This window comes from Nuphar pumila, chromosome 6, assembly GCF_984573655.1.
Source record: "Nuphar pumila chromosome 6, dmNupPumi1.hap1.1, whole genome shotgun sequence".
NCBI classification, from domain to species: Eukaryota; Viridiplantae; Streptophyta; class Magnoliopsida; order Nymphaeales; family Nymphaeaceae; genus Nuphar; species Nuphar pumila.
Window position 1 is genome coordinate 129,362,660 of NC_143254.1, and position 18,623 is coordinate 129,381,282.

The 18,623-nt window shown below is 38.2% G+C and overlaps 2 protein-coding genes across 2 annotated transcripts in view; one reads left to right on the plus strand and one right to left on the minus strand.

Annotated features, from left to right (window-relative positions):
* Positions 1-8,132, plus strand: part of LOC149836195 (sphingoid long-chain bases kinase 1-like) — a 29,468-nt gene extending 21,336 nt beyond the window's left edge. The window contains exons 7-10 of the mRNA XM_090009046.1: positions 2,296-2,442; positions 4,731-4,830; positions 6,518-7,476; positions 7,596-8,132. Coding sequence (XP_089865172.1) covers positions 2,296-2,442; positions 4,731-4,830; positions 6,518-7,476; positions 7,596-7,745 — 1,356 coding nt within the window. The 3' untranslated portion in view covers positions 7,746-8,132. The remainder of the gene's footprint in view (positions 1-2,295; positions 2,443-4,730; positions 4,831-6,517; positions 7,477-7,595) is intronic.
* A 1,950-nt stretch (positions 8,133-10,082) lies between these two features.
* Positions 10,083-16,025, minus strand: LOC149836196 (proteasome subunit beta type-4-like). Its single transcript, XM_090009050.1, has 7 exons — positions 15,913-16,025; positions 15,738-15,802; positions 12,722-12,798; positions 11,444-11,573; positions 11,170-11,329; positions 10,887-11,072; positions 10,083-10,463 (listed from the first exon to the last, which is right to left on the minus strand). The coding sequence occupies exons 1-7, from the start codon at positions 15,916-15,918 to the stop codon at positions 10,350-10,352; spliced, it is 738 nt and encodes a 245-aa protein (XP_089865176.1). The 5' UTR covers positions 15,919-16,025; the 3' UTR covers positions 10,083-10,349.
* Positions 16,026-18,623: the final 2,598 nt, after the last annotated feature.

Consider the following 18,623-nt stretch of genomic DNA (forward strand, 5'->3'; position numbering starts at 1 on the left):
TAGGGGCATCAATGTAATCTATTAGGAGGTTAGAGGTCAACTACGTTTGTCTTTTTGTGCAATGAGGGGGTGGACCCTTATATGTTGTATTTTCTCTTCTCTTTCTTGTTAATGAAGTTTCTTCTTCACTTCTTTGTGCTTCTCATTGTGAAACCCTAATGCACGTGGTCCAGATTTGAATAAAGATAAGGTCTGATCTTTGTAAGCATTTTTGCTGGAAATGCAGTCAATAGGTGATATAGAGTGTCTTGTTGGATCTGATATGAAGGGACATATTAGTTTGATGTTGGAACAACAAAATGTTTATCTATGCTGCATGATATTTGGATTATTTGTCACACTACAAGTCAGAAATTCTTTGAGAACAAGTTGCAGTACTTATTGTTTTTCTTCCTTGTTAAAAGGAAATCATCCTGATATCCTCCAGTAATCATAGATGCTGAATATAGTCTTTAGAATATACTTTTAGATGAGCTAGGAATGCTACTTTTACATTTGCAACATATGCACTCTTGGAAACTTAATCTTGGATTATGAATGTAACTTAAGATTAACCTTGTTCTGGTGAAGCTCCTCTTGAAGCGTAATGTTTATTCCAATATTATGGAAATTATGGCAGTGATCCTCATCACGGAAGCTGATATTTCTCTTATATCTGAATGTTTATGCAAGTTCAAATTTGTCTCCTTGAAAAGTAGGCTTTAGTTTTCCACGTCATCTTTAAGCAAATGCTGCTGCTTTCATTATTGCATGAAAATTCACTCTTTCCAGTGGATGGGCAAATAGATTATCTCAAAATGCATCACTGAACTAGATGCCATACACCACTTATTTAGCTCAAGAGAGGTCTAGAGACAATAGGTTCTTTTTGCATCCTCTCAGTGATGGCCATATGATTTGTCTTCCTTCTCCCAGCTGTCATTAAGCGCCAATTCTCAATAGGTTGAGTTTTTTTTCTCATGACCCTGGGAATTTCAAAAAATCAGAGATTATTTTCTTGATTTGCCTTTTCAAGTTTCCCTCCAATCTATCCATCTATACACATATATAATATGCATACTAGTTTTCCCATGTTTAGTTTTAGCTTTTTCTAAGATTGAGTCTTCCCTTGGAAATATGATGGAGAACAGGTTCTTGTGGCAATAAATTCCCCAGGAATTAGTTAGTTATTTAAAAAAGTAGAATTATTTTTTTTATGATGAAGAATCCTTGCCGAGAATCGACTCACTTAATGGGCCCGCCTCCCTGCAAGGTAAACCTGGGGGGTGGGGTTACCGACATCCAAGCCCTTACAGAGCCCACCAGTTAAAGAGGAATTATTGCACTTGGGGCAATGACACAACTAGTGAGGCTATTTTCCGACTGTGATAATAGGATGCACAGAATTCTGGTTCTTATGAGCTGAAAGCTAACTGCTGATATTTTACAAATAGCAACTTTGTCACTGAGATATCTTATTCATCAGAGTGCCTGCACACACCACCCACCCCACCCCTCCCTTACACAAATCTCCTAGAGCTTCAAAGTTATTTTTGGTGACTATTGTGAAAACATTTTGATATGAATGGAAACTGGTCAGTTTGCTGTTGAATTATGATACTTTTTTTATTTTTTCTCTGAAGGCTATTTCTTTTTTAACTTTGATGTGCTACAGCTGTGCATTACTTGTTTATGTTCTCTTGATAGGAACCTGATTGTTGATAGCTTTTTTAACCTGAAAAAGCAGTGTATCTCTGGATACCAATTTGTGAATCAAACCAATGCTTTTGTAATAACCATGTAATTATTAAAAAATCTAGTGGAGTTCGGAAGCTGTGCTCTTAAGTATCTGCCTGTGGCTTAAATATCAGTTGTTTGATTAGCATACTGACAGGTTGAACAGATGTACCTGGTGGCCTAAATGGTTGCTTATTGCTGTGATATTTATTAGTAAAAAAAGGTTATCTTATCTTTTTCTTTAATGTTGTGTCAAATAGCATATTTGAGAACAAGATTCATCATCACTCATGCTATTTCCAGTGATGCAGTCAGTCAACCTTAGTTCATAGTATTTCTTTACTTTTACATTTTCAAATGTTGATCCGTGAAATCATCCATCCTGGTCCACTCGTAACAAAGATCATATTGTTTTCTAGTGACAGTTTTGAAGTCCCAACAATTTCTTGGTTTTGGTGTTGTTTTAAATTTAATGTTTTCTGTATATTAGTTTAATGCGTATGCAGTCTGTGGACCTGTCTTGAGCTGTTGACTGATAAGATGCAAACTGATGTTTTGTCTTGTCATGGATTTTTTCAGGTTTTAAATGGTTTGCTTAGTAGAAATGACCAAAAAGAAGCTATTTCAATTCCAATTGGCATCATCCCTGCTGGTTCCGATAATTCACTTGTTTGGACTGTTCTAGGAGTTAGAGACCCTGTATCGGCTGCAATAGCTATAGTAAAGGTATTTATGTTTTCCTTCCTGGGCAGTAGATTCTTATTTTTTATCAATTTTATTATATAATCCTCTCTAAGAAAGTTAGCTGGATTCATTCCTGTTTTTCTTCATGTTCATTTCCTTCTAGTTTCAAACCATTTTCACTAAGTTTCAGATGTCTAATCCTTAATATTCTCAACAACCGGAACCTGGATATGTTTGTAATTTATACAGGATCTCCCTAGTTACAAAACTCAAAAATGTTATTATGGCTCCTGTAATTTCACATCATCATCATCATCATTGTCAAAACCATTCATTATATACTCCCAAGTTTTTATGATGGTGAAGATAGTGGGAAACATGCAGGAATTGAAAGACCATATCTAGTGAGTACTAGTATTGTACAAATATGTTAAGATTCTAGGTTTGCAATTCAAGAGTCAGTTGGCAAGAATAGAATCCCAAAGAATGTGTAAGGCTTGCAACATTTGTGGGGATAGTGGGATTAGAATGTGAATGAACTATCGACAAGTCAGTTTGTACAAAACAAGAGAAAAAAGAAGTATTTTGGAGAGGGTCATATGTTCAGGAAAGCAAGGCTTTCAAGAAGAGTGAAAAGGCAAAATTATATAAATCACTAAAAGGAACATATAAAGAATTGCATAAGATATGAAATAGGATAAACCTTGAGAGAGATAAATTAGCAAGAAGAAGCTAACATTTATAGGATAAACCTTGAGAGATATAAATTAGCAAGAAGGAGCTAACATTTATAATAGTGACGTTAAATATGAAATATATTATAAGATTAGATCAGATTTGTTAGATGAAGGCATAAAATATTTCTATAACATTGCTGAAATTAGTGAAAAGGAATGCCAAAAGTCCTACTATTTAAGATGTGTTCAGGATACTCAAAACCAAAGGGTTTTAATAAAAGAGAGATGAAGCATGTTAGATAAAGAATAATGTGGTTAGGAGAGTATGTAAAGTGGGAGGTGGTGGTTACATAGATAACTAAGGAGAAGATGGTCAAGGAATGTGTGGTCGAGTTAATTTTGTTTCAGTGGAAGTTAAAATTATTTCCATAAAAATGATGAAAACGAAGCATTAATAACTAATTGTGTTCCTAAAGAGTCATCCGTTTTGGTGGATGAAGGTGGAGATTTCATGGCTGGCTAGATTGTTCGACAAGGTTTTACGTAAGAACAGTCAATAATTGGAGGAAAATCATGTTGTCTTCTATTTATAAAATAAAAGAGATATAGAAAGCTGCACATAAAACTAAATCATTATCAGCAAAAGATTAATGGAGCAACAACCAAGAAGAGAATTAGCGGTTTCCTAAATCCAATTAGGGTTTATGTCTGTATGGCCAACGAAGAAACCATTTTCTTGCAATGACATCTTATTGAGAAGTCGAGAGAAAGAAGTTGCATATGGCTTTTATTTATTTAGGAAAATCTTAGGATGTAATCCTGAGTTAGGTTAATCTAGTCAAGACCAAGAACCAGTGTTTTAAAACCCAATGATGTGCAACTCGACTCTGCATGGGTTGACTTGTGACTCGGCGGGGTCATGACAACTTTATTTTTTATGATTTTATATAATATGAAACATATATAATATGGTTGTTATACATTATACTATATATTATATAACTTTTGTATATAATATATGTTATAAATAATGTGCATATATATGTATATGTAAATAATATGTGTGTATATACTGTATAATCATATATCAAATGCAAGCTCAAACATCTGATCTCAAGCGCAGTTTGAGCTTGTCGTTATTCTTAACGAGAGAGCTTGGACAACCCAAACATGATCCGGGTGCAGTGCTGTATAATACAACTTCCCAATTGTTTTTTGTCTACCAAATGCTATTATCAGTGATGGTCTTCTGCCATCTTTCCATTGTGCTTTTCTATTTGGTTTATTTCCTCAAACTTACATTTCATTGTTAATTTCTTTAACTATTACCACTTTGTTATTGCTTCTACTCATTAAGCACATGGGTTTCAAACAAAAGTTCTTAAACATTATCTACTTCCTTGCCATATAAGAATAAACATTAAGATTGTAATTCAAAAATCTATTTTGAAAACTCAAACTATAGTATGGTTAATGCAGTTGATTTTAATGTCTTGTACCATTGTAATACTTGAAAATTATGGAACCATTCTTTTTTTGTTGTTTGGACAATCTTCCTATTTTGAGGTGTCTTGTTAGATTATTTTTCTTTCCTAAGACGTGTTCCTTTGATTTGATTTATGTACTTCTCTTTCTTCTGTTTGCTGTATGAAGGGGCGGCTCACAGCTACAGATGTTTTTGCTGTGGAGTGGATTCAAACTGGTGCCATACACTTTGGCATAACTGTTGCATATTACGGGTTTGTCAGTGATGGTAATTTCAACAACTGTGCTTTAGATGATTGTGTTGCAATTGTAGGAAAAATCATTCTGCCATAAGCATACACAAGACAATATTCTATTGTTGCAACAAGAACCTTTTGTTAGACATTTCATTTCCATTCAGTACAACAATACTTTTGAAGGCATTTTATCTCCTCGTTTTGTTGCATGTGGTTCTGTTTCAATGCATAAAAAAGCACTTGTTCTTGATGGTAAGATGATTCTTCTCTTGAAGTGGAACATATTCAGTAGATGTGGAATTGCCAATTCTGGTGCATTGTTGCCACTTCTGCAAATGCTGTGAGCTACTTGTTTGATTTCCTTTTCTTTTTTATCCTAGTTTTCTATAGATGATATGGCAACCAGTTTACTCTATTCCAAAGTGTGTTTATGTCATGTTAGACCATGCATTAAGGTCTGTACATAAGCATCTGAAATATGTTGGTATGGTTTTTTATGATTTTTCAGTAATGGGTATCATCACCGCCGCAGGGGTTGCCCACGTGGCTAGCGGGGTGGTTGTGAGGGTGCTGAGATGAAGGCACCGGATCAAACCGCACTGGTGCACAGGTGTGTCCGTAGCTTTCAGAGGTGGGCCACGTAAGGCAGGGTGGTTGTGGAGCCCCACCTGGGGTTTTCCTCACTTCGGCAAGGGTTCCTATTCATAACAAAAAAAGTAATGGGTATCATCTTGCACGTCACTAAGGGTGAGGTCAGGTGCTGGATGGGATTTTGGGTACCTGCTCTGAGATGGGATGGGTTTGTCTGCCTGTGCATCCGGAAACTCAATAAGACCCAGATCTTACCTGTCCTGGGCACTAAACTGGGCTGGGGCCGGGGTGCAAGAAATTTCATTGAGGCCCAACCCAAGCTTGTTAAGACCTGGGCCCAGCCTGAGCCTGACAAGGGTTGGGTTAGGCTGTCAGCAGACCATGGCCCATTGGGCTCTAGCGGGCATCAGGTGAGGTGGGTTGGGTCAGTCCAATGTCTGCCCCTAAATGTCATGCTTTTTTGTGTTCCTCCTTGCTTTCCGTTTCCATGTTTCTTTTTTTTTTTCTGATGTCAATGTCACTGAATGTATAGTGTGACATCTGCTCTCTGTCAGCAACCACTGCTATTACCTAGTAGACACAGAAAACATTGGAGGTCCCTCTCAGGGCGCCCCTAGTTCAAGCCAGTGTGCCTGTCACTTTAACTAGCATGCTTTGTCACCAGCATGGATTGATTATCCTGTACATGCATGATGCATCAATGTTGGTAAGCTGAACGGTATTGTGGTCATCTAGTAAGACTTTCAAGTTAGTCATATGTTAATTCCTGGAATATCTGGGATATGGACCTCCATGGTTGTCATTGTCCTTGTGAAATATCCTGTGGAAATGACTACTATCAATGTAATTTGCCATGGAGTGTCCCTGTGTGTGCTCACGTGCACATGCAAACATGCTAAGCTCTGGAAAGATATGAATGCTCAGATGTGTCTTGACTCCATACATTCTGGATTTGGTGCAACGGATGGTGCTGCTTTTTTCATAGTGGATAACTAGTGACTTTTTCCTAAAAAAAATGTGTGTGTGTGTTGCCTCAAATGTTCATCTGTTGAGTCTGTGTTCACTTTTTCAAGTTTCATGGATAAAGGAGTGCTGTTGTAGCAATTTTGTTGGTTTCTCTTGTTGCAGTACTGGAGCTTTCTGAGAAGTATCAGAAGCGTTTTGGACCTCTTCGCTACCTTGTGGCTGGAGTACTCAAATTTTTCTGTTTGCCAAAGTATAGCTTTGAGGTGGAATATCTTCCTGTGTCAAAGGACACACCAGATGTTGAAGGAACTGCTCCAGCAAATGGAGATCTCCAAGATTCATCAATTTATCCAGACACAATGAGAAAGGCTACAACTGCTGGCATACCTAGGGCATCAAGTTTATCAAGTATTGACTCCAGTTTGACTCCAAGTCGAATGTCAGGGGATCTGGATACAACTTGCAGTACTCTTGCGGGCAGTGAACCTTCTGATTATGTTCGTGGTATAGACCCCAAAATGAAGCGCATGTCTTCTGGCAGAAACAATGCAACGCATGAACCAGAAGAAGTTCTTCATCCTCACCTGCAGTTATCAGCAAACCCTAACTGGCCAAGGACAAGATCAAAATCAAGGACTGATAAAGGTTGGACAGGTTTGACTTCCACAAATGATTCTCGGGGACCTTGGGGAAATTCATCAGGAAATGACAAAGAAGATATTTCATCAACAATGTCAGATCCAGGGCCAATCTGGGATTCAGAACCGAAGTGGGACACTGAGCCCAAGTGGAATACAGAGACCACCTGGATTCCTGAGGATCCGTTTAAGCTGCTGGGACTAGATGATGATATAGAAACAGGAAAGAAAAATGAAGTTCCAAAACAAGAAGAGAAGTGGGTTGCTAAGAAAGGAGAGTTCCTTGGCGTGTTGCTCTGCAACCACGCATGCAAGACGGTGCAGAATTTGAATTCGCAAGTGCTTGCGCCGAAAGCAGAGCATGACGACAAGGCATTGGACTTGTTGCTAGTTCATGGGAATGGCAGGCTAAAGTTATTGAGATTCTTTTTGCTAATGCAATTTGGCAAACACCTTTCACTGCCCTATGTGGAGTATGTACAGGTATGTCTCATTTAAACTGCACACGATCCATTCTGATGGAAAGACATGTAATGAGCTTGCATTGTTTGAGAATTTATGAAACTAATGCTAACCTATTGTGAGCTCCAATGGTGATGCAGGTAAAATCGTTGCGGCTTACACCTGGGAAGAATGCCCATAATGGCTGTGGCATTGACGGTGAGCTTCTTCCGATGAATGGTCATATTGTTGCTTCATTGCTTCCCGAACAGTGCAGGCTAATTGGCCGTCCACCCCGGGACCGTGTATAGTTTAGTCATCTTCTTTCTAGTATTTTGCTTCTAAGGAGGTGTGCTCTGCTTCCACATCCTAGAACCATTAGGTTGTGGCAGCGGAATGGCCAGAGCATCAAATGTGTTGTACCTCTTTTTCCTTTTGCTCCACTCCTTTTCTTCTCAATGTTCTTGTAAATTAATGTGTTTCTCTAACCTTATGAGGTCGATTCTTTTTCCCCCTTGTATCCCCCCTTCACCTTTTTGTAGTCCACTTGTTGGAGTGGATTAACGTGTACTCTTCCTTTTTTTTACCTCCGAGTCCTCTTGTTTTGAGATATGATGTAGTTGAATTTATTACAACTTCAGGCTTCCGCCTGTGGCAAACTTGGAATATAAAAATTTATATACTTTCCTATTTCTCAACCTTATTATAATGGAATACTTATAATCCTGCCCAAGGTTCTAAAGAATTCTTGCCAATCTCGTGGTCGCGAGCACAACTGGAAGTCTTTTGTTGCTATTCATATGTCAAACCATCTTCTGTCAAAGAAATGGTTGGGTGCTGTATACAGGTTCATGTATCCAAAAGGTGGTCCTTGATTCAACATTCTACTGCTAACTTTTGAAAATACACAAGCAATGATGTCAACTCTTCAATTCTCAGACCTGATAGTTCAAAACGCTGCCCACCCAAAATTGGCCAAGTGGGTTACCGTCGACAAATTGGGCCATGGTTTTATTCACATTCCACTCTAAAGCATTTTGGAAGTGCTCCCACGCAAAAGAATTTAGTCTACTAGTTTTCTAATCTTTCCAACTTCAGGATATTCCAGCTTGTTTAAGGCTCTGTTTGGGAGCCCGTGATGGGAACGGAGTTAAGAGGGGTGGGAACAAAATCGGCAGATTTCGTAACAATATCCTCTTGCGAATGTTGTTTGAATCTGCTGATTTCTACTGCATCACCCCTCTTAACTTTGCTCTCATCTCGGCTGCCCCTCCCAAAATCGAGAAACTAAGTGACGGAGATGGAAGAGGGAGTTGGAGTTAACCCCCATCATGGGCTCCCAAACAGAGCCTAAGACACTTGCACTCCAACTATCACATACCAAATTTTGCCTTAATTGGAAAGTCAGTTCCAGACCTCTTTTTTGCTAAAACGTGGGGGATCCGAAACCAAAATCTACCAGGCTGTCAACTGGTAGGGTATCTGCCTCATCGCTATTCACTCAAACCCACCCAGAATAAACAGTTAAGTTCAGGTTCGGATTACGTCAAATCAAGAAAATGGAATCCAAACCCAACTCATATAATTTAAAGAAAATTCAATACTTATGTTTACACTTGAAAATACATCCATAATGCTAGGATCAGGTGGACCAGATCGGTTAACTGGAGCATATCTTAAACCCAACCTGCATGTTAATTGGGCCAAAGTTCAGATCAACCCAAATAACATTTGGTTCAGTAATTTTCATTCCTATAGCCAGATATTCAGGTCAGGCATTGGACACAAACCCTACCCATTGATAGCCCTGAGTCCAGTTATCATATACCAAATCTAGACTTAGATTGGAATATCAATTCTTAACCAGCTATTGTGCGGTAGGGGTGGGAAACAGCCTGCCACAGCCCATAATCGACTGGGCTAAGCTAGTCCGACAAAGTGCAGGGGCTCAAAATCCCTGCCAAGGCCTGGCCCATGCAAGCCAGATTACACATTCGTTCTGCATGGGCAGCCTGTCTAGCCTAGCCTGTGCATAGATTGTAACACTCAGCCCATTGATAAGCCACAGGTTGGGGCCTAGCCCCGGGCGGGGCTTGTCTTGGTAGAGGCCCAAAAAAACAGCCCAAGCCCACACAAATGGCTTGGCCATGGGTAGGTAGCCCGACTGTGCCCAGCCCTAGTTCCCTGACTGCTCATAGCTCATGCCCTCAGCATCCATGTGTGTGTGTGTGTGTGTGTGTGTGTGTGATGCTTGCATGTGGTATAATCTAGGAACTTTATCTGATTGTATCTGTGGGGTTGTGGGTGTACGTGCGTGCAGGAACGTGTAGTATAAGATATGCACTTTATCTGCTTTTTGTGTGTGTGTGTGTGTGTGTCTTGCAATTGGACCCTATGATTTTTCTCCAAATGAGAAAAACAACTCTGTAAAGAACACAAGGGAACCGAATACTTCCAGGGTCTCCATGAAAACATCAACCACAACGCCTAGAAATGGCTCAAATGGGATTGGCAAACAGATCATCGAAAGTTTCTGCTTATTCGGGACATTCTGCTGCAATCTTGGCAGAGTAAGGTGGGACTCGGCAACACCTCCATGGCTGTGAGAGCAACAGCCAGGTATAATCAGAGAAAAATCTTCAATATGCTACTTCAAAAGGTGAATTTCAACGTATGCATTAAAAAGTAGAAAACAATAGCAAGTTAAACTTTTGCCAGAAAAAGGTAAACGGAGATTCCAGTAGAAGTTGGCTAATTGCAGAACAGCTAAAGTTCCTGGGAATTGAATCATCATTGTGAACAGATGGGCAAGGAATCATACATCAGATATCTGATTTTGATAGAAAGAGCAAACACACTGGAGACCGCTCTGGACTTTGCCTTTAGATAGTGCCAACTTCGAACTGCCAAAGCATCTACCATGTCCCTACAGCTCCTTTTGCTGGATTCTCAAATGCAGAAAACCCCCAGAACGTCTTCAAAGCGTAAGGCTGGAAGCTCTGGAAACCTTCGTCGGTAATCTTGACAATCTGTAACAAAAAAATTAGTTAACATGATTCAGTGGTTAAGATGGCCCCTTGAGAGAACTTTTTCCTTTTTTTTTTTTGGATAGGCAAACTGGGATTAGGCATACCCCTACCAGTTTAATAGAAAATGTAATTATCTATTCAAGGTGATTACACCTCAGTTAGAGGATGCCACTCAGACGATGAACTTTTCAACTGATCTAGCCAGATTGGCTAGCCCCCTGGGCCCTTGGGAGAGACCTTCAATGACTGCTACATAGTCACTATTTCCCATTGGAGGATGAACTTTCCAACCGATCTAGCCAGATTGGCTAGCCCCCTGGGCCCTTGGGAGAGACCTTCAACGACTGCTACACAGTCACTATTTTCCCATTGGCTATCTAAAAGGAAAGTAATAAATACAACCAGGTAACATAGAATAGCGACCTGAATCTTGTTGATAGCTGATCGATCGCGGTATAGAAGCACGAGCATGCATTTCTCAAGCAGCTTAACAGCCTCCTCAAAACTCATGTCTTCATGCCACTCATCACGGAGGATAGGCCGGGCAAGATGATTTCCAAACCCAGTTGCAACATGGTTGTCTTCAAAATGAACCCCTATCATGTTGACCTGGATGATAACGAATGACAAATTGAAGCCAAAATATCATCGCGCACCAAAAGAGTCAATATTGTAAAGTAACGAAAGATCATAAACAGTTATTTACCATGCCAAGGTACTTCTGGCCATTTTTCACTCCTCCAAGAATGAGTGAATTCCATAGGGGATTAAATTTGTTGCGCCTATTGTACATCACTCGAGTAAGATAGCTGTGAACTTCTTTAGGCCCCAGAGAATTCCCATCATCCCACATATTATCATACAAGCTGCGGATATTTGAACCATTAATGACTATAAAGCAGAGAAAAGTATAAGTTTGCACCAACATAATATGGCTACTCTTATCACGAAAAGGGAGAATCACAGGAATGAATACATACATCAGCTCATCAAGGTATCGCAATATCTCCTGAAAATCACTTATTTCCCCACTTGCACCCAAAATAGAATGTTTACCAATTGGTTTAATTCTGTCCACACTCTTGTATCGTAAAGTAGATCCATAGGAACCTGCCAACAAAAATATACCATATCAAAAGAAAATTATCCAGGTATACAATGGATCTAGAACTTTTTATATCCAAATGTACAACGAGTCTAGAACTCTTTTATTGATATAATACCTCTGTGGCCTTTAAGAGGGAAACTGTTAACTCTTATAATTCAAATAAGTGTCTTTTACTATGTTAAACATTAAACTGATTTGCCTAAACAAATTTACTTACACAAACAGTTACATCATCTTTTGGAAATGGAAGATGGAATCTTTGATTGAAATATAGTAGCAGGGTGATAAGCAATCACCCTTAAGCTATGTCACATGGATACAGATGCGGACATGGGGATACGGCCATTTTTATTGAGTTTTCAATATGACACAGCCCTTGAGTGCAATGAAAGCAAGATGAGGAAAGGAAAGAACCATCAAATTAAGGAATATGGACTTTATCAGAGGTAAAAATTTGGTTTCTGTTCTACAAGAACCGGCCACAAGAGGTTCATCCATAACCATACCCAAGACAGGTAACATTAGCAGCAAGCAAGTAATAAAAAACAGAGTTTTGTCAGCAATGATCTTCCTATTAGATGAAGTCCAGGCAAACATGTTGCCAGTATACAAGGGGGAATCATCAGCACCAAGAGTTATATAAAGAATTATTGAATTCATTAGTAACTTAGTTGTAGTTTTCAAAATAAAGACAAAAAAATGTTTCTTGTGGTGCAATACAAGACAGTACTTCCATGGAATTTTGAAATTTATCAGGGTAGTGGAAATTTCTGAATGCAAACATACACAAAGTGAAAAAATCACTGAAACATGAAAAGAAAATCCAAGAGGAGAAAAGAGGTGATATGAAAAAGTATGACAACATAAACCAAAAAGAAGGTAATTTTCAAGTGACAAAATGCATAGGCATAGTGGCATATGCATCTTGGCCTCAACTCAGCTTAGAAATACATTCAGTTAGCTTTACAATAATCATTTTTGTTCTCGCAATGCTAGTGCCCTTCAGATTCAGAATCGAAACAGAACCAAGGAAGTTATAAGCCATCATCAGACCATAGATTACTTAAAAAGTACTGAGCATCTTGCTTTGCCTTTCATTGGATAAGAAGATAACTTCATTTGAATCCTAACAAAGAGTTCAGTGTCTAACCTCCCGTATCAGCAGCCATAAGAATTCCATCCTTGTATTTAACAGCAACAACAGATGTACCAGTGACATATGGATACCTGCAGAAGCAATAGGACAATTGAATCTCTCGTAAATGAAATAAAACACATAAATGGACAACTGCAGATGCACAAGTCTATTTTACTTTTCATGCATTCAACAGAACAAGTTTTTTTTAATGAGATATAAACTCTGAAGGATTCTGCATGTTATAATTCAAATTTCAAAATCCATTTTGAAGGCAATCAAGAAAGAAAATCAAAATAACAAAAATTCAGATGTTGAGCAATCACATTAGCTACCAAATGAACAGAGATATCATCACATCATAGAGTGAAGAGCCTAAATCTGAAACATGATTCACATCAACTTGATGGAGCCTCATGCAAGACATAAAAACCAAGCAACTCCTGAAAGGCTCAGACAATTCTTAGTCCAAGGAGCTTCGAGTTCAAACAGCCAGGACTGATTCCCACTTATACTAGTCAAATACAATTCAGCCAAACTGCTCCAGTACTAAAGGCATCACCCAACATGAGGTTCAGTAGAGCCCTGACTGGAATTTCACCATAATAGATCCATCAAAAGGATCCATCCATTGGTTAATTATACAATTAACAAAAGATACACCAATTTGGATAATTATGCATAGATCTTCCAGTAGCATCATGATTGGCATGCAGAAATATTCCATGAAACATTTAGGAGTTTAAAGTAATTAGTTGCAAGATAACATAAGTGGCAGTTCTACTAAACAACAAACAGAGACCATTTCGAGCAATATCAATCAAAGAACGCAAATTCAAAGTTAGAACTTGGAAATTACACGAAGACATTCTAAGTGTCAATAGCATATCAACATGTCACAAGAAAAAAGCAAGTTCTCTCAAGGAAATCAACAGCCCAGTAGCCCAAAAGAAACTTAGAAGTTCAATAAGCTCATGGGACGCCGGTTGAATTATGCTGATTGTTGAAGAAAAGAACACCATTGCAGATGATAATAGATGTGCAACAGAATGAAACATCCAAAATAAGAAAAGAAGAGTGGAAGCATAAAAAGAAAACAAAGGCAATAACTACCCACAAGCTTACAAGGAAACAAGTTAAAAATGAAAATGAAAATTAATTCCCCATGTTCATGTTCTGTATTGTATGCCCAAATTGTCAATATGATTTTGAATCTTGAGTCCATCCAAAGCCTCCAATAAAAACTCCACAACATTCTGTACATTGACGTCCACAACTATGACCCACTAAATTTCCTTCTCTAGAGTCTACAGTTGATCATAGCACATAGGCCGGCAATTATACTCAGGAAGCAACTAAAAATTACACAATGAGGGTGCTGACTTTGATCAATCAGATGATTTCCGATAAGTGTGTCCTTCACTACAGATATCACTCCAAGTCTCAAAGTCAAGTTTAGAAATCATATATGTTAGCCTGTCAATTACCAAATACGAAACATTTCTTTGATATTGGGGTTCAAGAAGACATTAGGAGCAGGACATATGGAAAATCAAAATATTGAATTCTATTTCTCCCTTTTCTTCTTCAAAAGATGTTTTAATTTTTTACACAAAAAAATGTGACAATCTTATTGTGTCAGCTCTAAATAATAAACAAACCTATTTTTTTCCCATAGCAGAGCTGGGGGAATTAAGTGCCCCTCCTTTTACAAGGGTTACACAACCACCTACATACCAGTGGGTATCGAACTTGCGATGTTCCATTACATGGTGACATTCACTAACTGCTCCTACCAAACAAGCAAAGTTCCCGTTGGTTAAAAAAGCCAAATTAGACATTCAACCAATGAAGAGTCCTTCCAACAAGAACTGATTCAAACTTTAAGGGCATGGAAATTAGAAATGTTGGAAACAGATAAACAATCTAAGAAAGAAATGACATAACTTTCTCAGATCTTTATGATATCCTCTTTGTTGGCTTGCAAAACTAATCATATTCATAGCATATATGTTGTCATCTAGCATATATCATATGTAAAGTGGTAACGAACATCCTTGAATAAAAAAAATAAACATATATACTATCATGAACAGGTCACTCTCTATGATCTTAGTAATGTTGCTTAAACTTTCAAGGTACTGCACTACTGAAATCACTTTTGATCGTTTTTAGAACAGACCCTACAGGCATTCTACATGGTTTTCTTAGTAGAAAACGGGTCTTGGATCATGTGTAAGAATGTCTTTCAAAGGTTTCAAAAATCATCAGTCCGCAATCATGTTTTTACTTCAGAAAAACATAATTCAAGGTGTAAACCCTAGCAAACAAACCATTCTGGACACATCTATGTGGCCAAATTGAGTTATATAGGTACACCTATGATTTCCAGCCCAATATTGTTGTGTTGTGTTCATTACCAACATGGGTACCTTCAGTTTCGACAATTTAACACTGAACCACTCAAGCACTTTCGTGAATTTAGCATCCCCTTGTCCATTCATTCCAACAAATTTTCCAGCAAGCTCTACATCCTCCATCTTTTTCCGAATAAAACAAATTTGACTTGATTTTGACATGCTTAAGTTTCCCACGAAAATCAGAAGACGCCAAGAAAGCAACTTGTTTACTGTTAACCCATGATCTTAAGAATGCCCATACTACAACCCACCAGCCATTTGCCTTTCTCCATGTCAAAAATACCATGAATCCCACTGGATTTTTCGTCCCAATCGCGAAAACAATCTATTCCGGCGATCAACAAGAAAACCCATTTTAACTAAACGCTCTCCCACGCGAATAAACCCACTGACACGTAATTTAGGGTATGAACAAGAAGAAGAAGCATTTCGTCGCATTCCAGTATCATCAAACCCTAATATCTCAGAGGCCAAACGCTGCCAAAAAAACCCTAAAATGCACTTAGAAAGACCACATAAAGCCATCACCGTGAAGATCTCAGGAATCGATCATGCATGTGCAGATAAGAACCTAAACATAGAAGAGAAAAAGCAAACAGAGGAGATCTTACAGAGTTCTCTGTGAATCAGCGTCGAATTTACCAACGGATTCACCGGAAGAGTTGGAAGCCATCATCTGAAACACCCAAAAAACAACAGATTTCAGGCGAAGATCGGAAAACAGCCATCCTCCGGCAAGAGAGAGAGAGAGAGAGAGAGAGAGAGAGAGAGAGAGAGAGAGCTGACGTTCATCTCTTCTGTTAGGGCAGAAACTGAAGGCAACACAAGTGAATCGATCGTCGTCTCCCCCCAAACGAAGAAAAACGCAAAAGAGCAAACGCCCGATTCGATGGAGTCCCGTCTTTCTTTCGGGGCAAGAAACGTTCTTTTATCAGCCTAGGGGTCGGATTCGGTCAGGATCTCCTCAGATCCGAAACTAAATCCGAAATGCAAACAGTAGATCCGAATCCGAATTAGATCCGAGAAGGTTAGAATGAATTCGAATTCGAATTCGAATCCGAAATACATGTGATAATACTGGATCTGAAAAAACAAAACAAAACGATCTATTTACATGTAAAAAAAATGCATTCGGGTCAGATTTTGATTCGGATCAACTCTATAACGACTTAAATTGCTGATTTGAATCCAACTCGAATCCAAAAGCGATTGAATAGATAGAAATCCGATCCGAATCTACATTCAGATTTTATTTAAACCATCCATATCCCAAAAAACATGTCAGACTTGGATCGAATATCCGACCAAATCCGATCCATTTGTAGCATGGCTCCACTGGACATAAACGGTTTAGATTTTTGGATCTCTCACTCCAGTTTACTCGGACTAGGCATCAGGTATCCCAATTCCCAACCCCAAGCAGAATGAAGTGGGTTTAGATTTTAGACCCAATGAGTCCTGGTTTGTGCCAGTGTCAAATGCATCTATATCGAGATTTCTTTGCCGATGAGGGGAAGTCAACTTTTGAGATATATTGAAACGTATGTTTTTGAATTTTTTTTTTCTAAAAACAAGTTTTGTATCATATTTAAAATATATATAACCTTTTGGATAATACAAAGAAAAAACCCATCACCGACCCACATTGGCTGGCCTCCCGTTGATAAACCCTTGAGGTCCCCCCGCCAGGGAGTATGCTCAGCTTTGACCATGCGACAAGGGATGTCACTGATGAATTTTGAACTTGGGATGTCCGGTCAACTAGGTGACGTTCAAAAGTCTCCCCCACTAAATGAGGGAGCCTTTGTGGGCATTTAAAACACACACACATATATATATGTTTTAAAGAAATATGGACATTTATAACCCTATTTTTTCGCAAATCCAACCATGTGGATGTGCTTGGCACGGTGAATTTGCTAGGAAATAAACATTGGATCATCTATTTGAGATGAAAACATGTAATTTTTGAATGCTTGAATATTTACGCCTTAAAAAAATCTCATTTATGCATCAAAATCAGATGATTAACCAACCATATAAATCACATTCTTATTGTTAGATTCAAGAGAAAAGTACAAAAAATCTATGAAAATCATGGCTCACATTAGTTCTCATATTCTAGTGACTAGTGACTAGTGACTCTCTCTCTCTCTCTCTCTCTCTATATATATATATATATATATATATATATATATATATATATAGGTGCGAAATGATACATGCTAAATGAGTTCTTGAGTTATTTTATTTTTAAATTCTAACCTTATAGATGTGATATATTTTCTTGATTTATCAGCACTTGAAGTGTTCAATTCTGATACAGGTGGGTTTTTATAAGGTTCAAAGAATCATCGGTCCAAAATCTTTATAAATTTTTAAGGCTCCAAATATTATTTTTTCATCGAAAACACATGATCCAGGTGAGGATTCCTCGTAAATCGACCATGTCCAGCACATTAATGGGGTTGGAACTGCGAAAAAAACACTAGAAGGGCAGAAAAATCCATTTAGCAAATATCAATTTTGCACCTACCCATTTCTCTATATATACAAGAAAATTGTAAAAAACATAAAACAATTAAAAACACTAAATTATGATATTTTAGAAATATCACGTTTTCTCTGAAGATGTATCAGCTTTACAAATATATTGATAAAAAACATGATATTTTCAAAATATTGCTGATATTTGAAGCTATGGTTAATACAAACAGAGGCCTGTTAAATCCACGGACTACAGGTCCACAAAGGAGCCCAAATCAGTGTCTTTTTAGAGCATGACTTCCACACATTTAACTGGCTAGGTGGGTATATTACCCCTGAGGTTTCAAGATCCTCATTCATTTGGATAACAATAGAGGGCACAAAATCTGATTTGGGTCGAGTGGACTGGGGATTTAATGAGTTCGATCTATATGGTAGAGATTAAATACTGAATCCATATTCAATTTAACTCCAAAAGTGTTGGGTTGAATATGGATATGCTTTGATATGTATAAAAGCAGACCCGGTAGAAAAATATTTGAGAGTGAAGGTCTTGCGTGTGAAAAAATAGAAATAGATTGGATTTCATTCAAATCCAAATGTAAATCTGACCAAAAATACTGATCGAATTCTGGATCCAAATCCAATAATTGCCGATCAGTTCAGCCCGAATACCCATTCAGAAAATACATTTAGATCCAAATTCAAGAATAATGTGTGAAAACATACAATTGAGTGTTATATTCCGTGTCCATTATGTTGCACTAGATATTCAGATACCGGATCGCCGAGAGCTGTAAACTGGACCCACTCTAAAAACAGCACAAGCACTTTATCATTGTACCAAGCAATGTCGCTGAACACCTTATTCTTAAAAGGTTTTTGTAATAAGATCCAAATACACCATGCAATAGGATTTGAATTCGTTTGATTGGACTTTTTCGGATTAAGGTCACAAGTTTCTATTAGATCTATATTTGGATCAGGATCAAATTCAATCCTCGTTTGCT